This window comes from Octodon degus, unplaced genomic scaffold (genome assembly GCF_000260255.1).
Source record: "Octodon degus isolate 3935 unplaced genomic scaffold, OctDeg1.0 scaffold00033, whole genome shotgun sequence".
NCBI lineage: Eukaryota > Metazoa > Chordata > Mammalia > Rodentia > Octodontidae > Octodon > Octodon degus.
In genome coordinates this window covers 15,209,188-15,216,390 of record NW_004524609.1, presented here as the reverse complement: position 1 = coordinate 15,216,390, position 7,203 = coordinate 15,209,188, and the positions used below count along the sequence as shown (strand labels likewise).

General features: G+C 46.5%; 1 protein-coding gene across 2 annotated transcripts in view; it reads left to right on the top strand.

Moving 5' to 3' along the window:
• Positions 1-6,606, top strand: part of Grb2 (growth factor receptor bound protein 2) — a 91,425-nt gene extending 84,819 nt beyond the window's left edge. Inside the window, exons 4-6 of one of the 2 annotated variants that reach the window (XM_023714041.1) lie at positions 553-675; positions 3,959-4,127; positions 4,788-6,606. In XM_023714041.1, coding sequence (XP_023569809.1) covers positions 553-675; positions 3,959-4,127; positions 4,788-4,970 — 475 coding nt within the window. In that variant the 3' untranslated portion in view covers positions 4,971-6,606. Of the gene's footprint in view, positions 1-552; positions 676-3,958; positions 4,128-4,784 lie in introns of both variants that reach the window. The other variant, XM_004630100.3, reaches the window with a different exon arrangement.
• Positions 6,607-7,203: the final 597 nt, after the last annotated feature.

Sequence of the window (7,203 nt, the reverse complement as noted above, 5' to 3'; positions counted from 1 at the left end):
AAAGAAAGAAAGAAAGAGAGAAAGAAAGAAAAAGCTAAGGGCTCAGCACTGACCCAGAGAGGCTCTGCTGTCAGCCCCAGCCTTTGCCATGTGGCTTTTCGAAGGAATAGCTCTGACTGCAACTTCTGGGCCTTCCACGTTTCTTTCCACCCCTGTACTTCCTTCCCACTGTGGCAAAGCTGGAGCTTTACTGAAGGGCTGCAAGAAGCAGCTTTTCCTTGTGTGTCATCTGTCCTGTGTTTCACATTCATAGAACCAGGTCTCTCCTGGCTGCCTCTCTGATCAGAGTCAGCTAAGGGCCACACTTTGGGAGACCCATTTTCATGTGTCTTCCACCAAGCCACCTGTGATAGTGCCTTCCTTATGAGTAACTTTCTGGAAAGTGGAGTACGGTGAAGCCAGTGGAAGAGGGCTTATCTCTTGGGTAGGGAGGCTGAAGAGTAGAGATTGAGCCCTCCCCTGGCAGTAAGTGTTCTGTTACTCACATTAAGGCTGGATATCCCATTTCTTGGTGGGGAAGTAAATGTTGACTGGCTTGCCTTCCTTCCTTAGGTGGTTTTTTGGCAAAATCCCCAGAGCCAAGGCAGAAGAAATGCTTAGCAAACAGCGGCATGATGGGGCCTTTCTAATCCGGGAGAGTGAGAGTGCTCCTGGGGATTTCTCCCTGTCTGTCAAGTAAGTATTTTCTTCTATGCTTGCCTGGAAGCCTGTGTCCCACCACCTCAACCAGGAGGTCATTGGTCATGTTTCTGGCTATGCCAAGCTCTAGTAGAGACTTGGTCTAATCTGTATTTTAATTTTACATTAAAATCCTAATTTCTGAGCTCAGCCTGGTGGTGCATTCCTGTAATTCCATCAGTCCAGGAAGATGTGGCTGGAGGATCAAAGGTTGAAGCACAGTTTAGGAAATTTAGTGAGACCCTGTCTCAAAATAAAAAGGGTGGCACCATGGAAAGTAGCATATGCCCATAGTACCAGCACTCGGGAGGCTGAGGCAGGAGGATTGCAGTGAGTTCAAACTTAGCCTGGGCTACATAGTGTATACAAGGTGCCTGAACTACATAACAAGACCTTGTCTCAAATAACATAACGTAACATAACATAGACTGGAGATATAGCTCAGTAACAGACCACCTCTGAGAGCAATCCTTAGACCACCCAAAGGAAAAAAAAAATTCCTAAATGTCTGGCTCCAGGGGCCAGGGAGATAGCTCAATAGAATAAGCGTTTGCCTGGCAAGTGAAGGGTCGTGAGTTCAATCCCCAGTCCTTCAAATGAATAAATAAATAAATAAATTTATTTCTGGCTCCAAAATCAGTTATGGCAGCATGGGGTTTAGATTCTTCAGTAGGGCAGGTGTTCAGGAGCCACTGCCCTCTGAGGCAGATGCAGCCAGGTTTCCTGAATCCACACCAGTCCTAACCCCTGCGCTTACTGGAATTCCTGCTGAGCTTTCAGTGTCAGCTGCCTTGTCTGCCTTCAGCTGACAGCCTGCCTAACTTCACACCTATCCTAGATCTCTCACATTAAGTTGAAAAAGTTACTACCACAAGGGACTTAGAGTTTTTGCTTTCTTTGTGGTAAATGTAACTGTGGAAGGGAACCTAGTGATTTGAAGACCAGCCTGAACTACATAGAAAAACCTTGTCTCAAAAAAAAAAAAAATGCGTGTGTGTGTGTGTGTGTTCATTATATGCTTAATGTATGGAATTCTTTGAAGTGCAGATTAAAATTTACAGTTGAGGGTGATTTGGTTTCATGGTGCTGAGGATTGGCCTCACAGCCTTCCCACTGAGATGCATCTCTAGCCCCTTTTTTAATTTTGAGATAGGGTCTCCCTAAGATACCTGGCTTGAAATTTCAATCCTCCTACCTCAGCCTCCTGAATGCTGGCATTACAGGCATCATGCTCTTTTTCTAAGTAAAGATTTGATAAGTGTCAGGTGATCTTTGTGCTGCGTCACAAATAAATTTGCAGTATAGTTGGTTTTTATTCCCAGCATGTGCAAGTCAAACTGGGTGTAATCAGTTGTCCTTGTAACAAAGCCTTTTGAAGTGCATGAATGAGAATATGCAGTTAAGTGGGGTATGGAGAGCCAGGTGTGGGGGCGCACACCTATGATCCCAGCACTCAGGAGGCTGAGGCAGCAGGATCAGTGGGAGTCCATGGCCATTCTGAACTGTAGCCACCAGGCCGTGTGCCCCAAAACAGCACTCTGGTTGGTGTGACGCTTCTTCTCAAGAGTCCTGCGCCCTGAATCCAGCTGTATCAGCCCAGTGCAAGTGGTTTCTGGGGCCAGAAGTATCCCCAGGGGCAGGCCCTTCAGGAAGCTTTGTACATATCCCTACTTTTTCTTGCATGAAAAACAGTACAATGGTCTCTCCCCTCTGTAGAACCTGCAGTTCTACTTTCCTCAGTTTCATTTACGCGAGGTCGAGTCCAAAAATACTAAATGGGAAATTCCAGAAATAAGCAACTTGTAAGTTTTAAATAACTTTTTTATAGTGCCAGGGAGATAGCGCAGCAGCACAGGCATCTGCCTGGAAAGCACAAAGTCCTGAGTTCAATTTCTAGTACCCAGAAAAAGCCTTTATATTACAATATACTGTTATAATTGCTTGATTTCCTTATTGTCTCACTGGAAATTGAACATTATCCTAGGCATGTATGTGCATATGTATAGGGAAAACATCATACATAGTATTTGTAGGGTGTGGTGCTTGTGGTTTCAGGCATTGGCAGGGGGCTTGGCACAATCTCCCAAGGAAAGATGAAACACGCGTCTTCTCCTCACTGGCTTGAAGCTTAGTGCTGCCACCTGCTGGACTGTTTTTAGAAAGCCTTTGATTTCTTCAAGCTTTTAAATCTAAAGGAAAGACTGCATTCATTGAACAAATGTTCATAGCATGCCTTTGAGGACAGGATGGGAAAGCCCTTGCTGAGCTTCTGTTCAAGCCAGATGTACTGTGCTAGGTCCCATGAGCCAGTACCAGTCGCTCTTGCTATTTTTGCTAACCGTGTAAAAGTATGCTATCCAGTGATACAGAATTTTTTTCTTTGGTACCTGAGCCTCTTTTATTGTCCCAGCAGTGTCCTTTACCCATGAACAGGGTAAAATAAACTAAAATTCCTACATGAAAAACACAACTTGGAACTACTCCTAGTTACAAGAGAATTGTGTGAAGTATTTCCACTCTCTCCTCCTCTTATGTCCAGGTCTCTCATCTTTCCTTTTTTTTTTTTTTTTTTTTTGGTGGTACTAAGAATTGATCTCAGGATGTTGCACTTGCCAGGCAAGTGCTTATTCTACTAAGCTGTCTCCCCAGCCCTTTTCCCAATTCGAGTGTGACACCACATCTTAATATTTTTGCTTCAGAAGACGTTAGTAAGGGCTGGTAAGATAGCTTGACAGACTAAGTGCCTGCATAGGCAAGCACAGGGACCAGGGTTCAGTCCTGAGCACCACATACCATGCTGACCCCACCCTCAGGCATGCTGAGCTGACCACCAAGTCTGGGTGTGGTGGCACACACCTGTAATCCCAGCACTGAGGAGGCTGAAGACAAGAGGATCACTACAAGTTTGAACTTTGTAGTAGAAGTAATCCCAAGCCCTTGTAAGTAAGGTTCTACTAGTTGGCAGAGTGTAGGGAACAGGTGTACAGCAGGTTAAGACACTCTGTTTATATCTTAAAGACATCTTCAGAACTGACTCCTGGGTGAGACTTTCCATCTTTAAGGATTCTTCATGATGTTACTAGTAACTGTTAGTCATGAAGGGTGTCAGGGATGCCCGTGATCATCCCAGCTCTGTTCACTTCTGCGAAGTTCCCACACCCTCAGACTGTGAGGAATTTGTGAGAAAAGTAGTTCTCTACATCTCCTACATAAGCATATGGCCCCTGCCCAGCCAGACAGAAAGCCATGACTGTTCACGCGTGTTTCCCTGCCTCACCAGGTTCGGAAATGATGTGCAGCACTTCAAGGTGCTCCGCGACGGAGCTGGGAAGTATTTCCTCTGGGTGGTGAAGTTCAATTCCTTGAATGAGCTGGTAGATTACCACAGATCAACATCCGTGTCCAGAAACCAGCAGATATTCCTGCGGGACATAGAACAGGTGCCACAGGTGAGCCGAACCTCAATTCAGGATCCTTTCCAGGGAGGAAGACTAGCTCCTTAGGCAAGCTGGTGTCCCAGAGGGTCGCTGCCAGAGCTGCTGGGCGCATCGTCAGTGTTGCCCTTTGTTCCTGTGAAGCTCTGTAGTCTGAAATGTTTGTGCCTTTTCCAGAGGTATTGCTCACTGAAGATAGCCCTTGGCACTTTCTCAGGCACATCATGAGGGAGCGCGCCCTTGGGAGGGCGTAGGGCTATGAATTCCTTCCTGTCCCTCCTATCTCAGCCATGCCTTATGACTAGTGCCATCTTACTTTATTCAAACTCTTAACACTTTGGACCCTGTAAAAACGGGTGTTATGAATGATAGGGACATGAATGTTTTCAAATCTGTGAACAAAAGATTCCTCCAGGCATCCATGCTGCTCCCTACTTGATAAAGTGATACTTTGGCCACCCCACATACACCCTAGTGTTTTGAGCATTGGTGGAAAATTACATTAAATCCACTGAGAGTGAACTTAGAACATGTAAGAATAGGTGGAGAAGGTGCTTCAGGAGTACGAGAATTGACTCGCTTCCCTTCCTCCTCGTAAGCAGTGCTCACAAGGTGCCGGCAGGACTAACGTCAAGAACGCCCTGTATGTGTTCTCCCTCTCCTCTCTTGCAGCAGCCAACGTATGTCCAGGCCCTCTTTGACTTTGACCCCCAAGAGGACGGTGAGCTGGGCTTCCGCCGGGGAGACTTCATCCACGTCATGGATAACTCAGACCCCAACTGGTGGAAGGGGGCTTGCCACGGGCAGACAGGCATGTTTCCCCGCAACTACGTCACCCCTGTGAACCGGAACGTCTAAGAAGCAGAGTATTTAAAGAAAGTGAAAAGTTGAAAACACACAAAAGAATTACACCCACAAGCTGCCTCTAACAGCAGCCTGTCGGGAGCTCTGAACATCTGGCTGGTCACACTGGTGACCCTCTCACTTTTGTTGGAACTTTGGGGGGTGGGAGGGGTTGGATATCAGAATTCCAAAATTTACCTATTGAGTTGTTTTTATTACAGATTCTCCACACTGCTCCCATTTCCCTCCTGTGTCCTTTTTCTCATCTTTTTCTCCTGTCCTTCAGTGCATGACATTTAAGGCCACATATAGTCCCAGCTGATGCCAATAATAAAAGAAAAAAAACCAAGCGGGCTGGTATTTTCTCTATGCAAAATGTCTGTTTTAGTGGAAATGACTGAGAGAGCAGCTGTCTCCTGTTTCTCATGTATACACACAGAGGGAGCGGGCCGGGGGCCTGGCGCCTCTGCAGGAGGAGGACGCCGTGGTTTCCAGAGCACGACTCGAACCTGCGCCTCCACCCACTTCAGTCCCCTCCAGATGTTGTTTTCATAGTGCCTTTTTCCTCATTTTCAAGGGTTTCTTATGAGCGGTGTTCTTTCTTTTGTTTTAAACTTAAGTTAAGACAGTCCAGAGCTTTTCATCCAATTTGTCTCCTACTCTGTGTAAATATATTTCCCTAATGGAAAGGGAAAACAGGATAGAGAAAGGAGACAGCAGAAGTGGAGGGCGTAAAGCCAGAAATCTGTGCAGGCTCAGCTTTAATGTTTGTAAGCCCTGCCCCCGAAGGTGAAGGGATCTCTCTGTGCGGCCGGCAGTCTTTGATCTCCAGGTCTCAGGTGTGACCTGCTTCTCCTGTCCCGAGTCCCTGGGAGCTAGCAAGTTGCAAACAGAAGCCAGAAGAAAAGATAGCTTCTAACTGCCCTTTTAGCTGTGCCAGTCTGTATTCCTACACTGGGTGGGAATGAAAGTACTTGCTTTTCACTTTTTTTGCTCTTAAAATGAGTTCCTGGCTTTCACCTGAGTCCCCTAACCCTCAGGGTGAGCACCGGGACAGCAGCCAGGAAGAATGGCTGTGGGTCCATCCATTTGCTGTGGGCCACAGGCAGTTGCTCCCACCACATCCTGCGCAGCAGGGAGAGTTGGGGAGGCCAAGGCTGTCAGCTTTTGGTTCCACATAATGTGCCTGTAAACCGTTTTTTCCTCAGCCCACCTCCCTGCATAAAACAAGACCACTTCCATTTTTCTTCCTGGAAGTTAGTGACAGTCTTGGGCCTTTGAGTTCTGATGGGTTGGTGGCGTCTTCCTGGACTGTGGTTATGGAGGTGAAGTCAGCCTGGAGCGTCCAAGGCCGGGCTCTCCCTGCCTCCCCTGGCTTCCTCTTACCCTGCTTCTCCTCTCTTCACTGATGATAAAGAAATCTCTGGCATTTTACACCTGGACCATTTGATTGTTTTATTTTGAAATTGGTGTATATCATGAAGCCTTGCTGAACTAAGTTTTGTGTGTATATATTTTAAAAAATCAGTGTTTAAATAAAAAGACCTATGTACTTAATCCTTTAACTGCGGATAGCATTTGGTAGGTAGTAATTAACTGTGAATAATAAACCTACAATGAATTCTTGTGAATAAATATTCAATGAATTCTTCACTCTGTATTTTTCTTCCTCCCTTTCCTGAAAGTAAGTTTTAAACTGAAAGAGGTTAGGTCAGAGAGTCAGGGTTCTTTGGTTCCTATTTTCAACTTGCCTGGCTTACATCATCTTTGGGGAGCAAGTGGGTCTCCCAGGCCTTCTGAGGAGTGAGGGAAACCCACCACCCACGAATTTGGTTGGTTTTCAAAATCCCTTGGGAATTTCTCACTACAGACTGGACTGAGGACTCCACCCTCAGATCTCAAGACCACCCCCCAGTTGAAAACACAACAATACTTTGTTGCCCAGACTGTCTTTGAACTCCTGGGCTCATGCCATCCTCCTGCCTCAGCCTCCCAAGTGCAGGGACTACAGGCAGTCAACACCATATCTGGCCATGAGAAGTTTATAGACCATCCTTTGGGACCTGGACTAGAGAGTAAGAGGTTTAGGAGCATGGAGAGCTGGGCTTGTTTGGTTCTCTTCCTCTCTTTCTGCAGAAGGAATGGGAGGGGGTCTGTGATAAACCAATTTCAACATGCTAAGTAGCTAAGGCTGGTTTGGGGTGGCCTATGCAGCCACACACAGCCCTGGCTGTGGTGGACCTAGTGA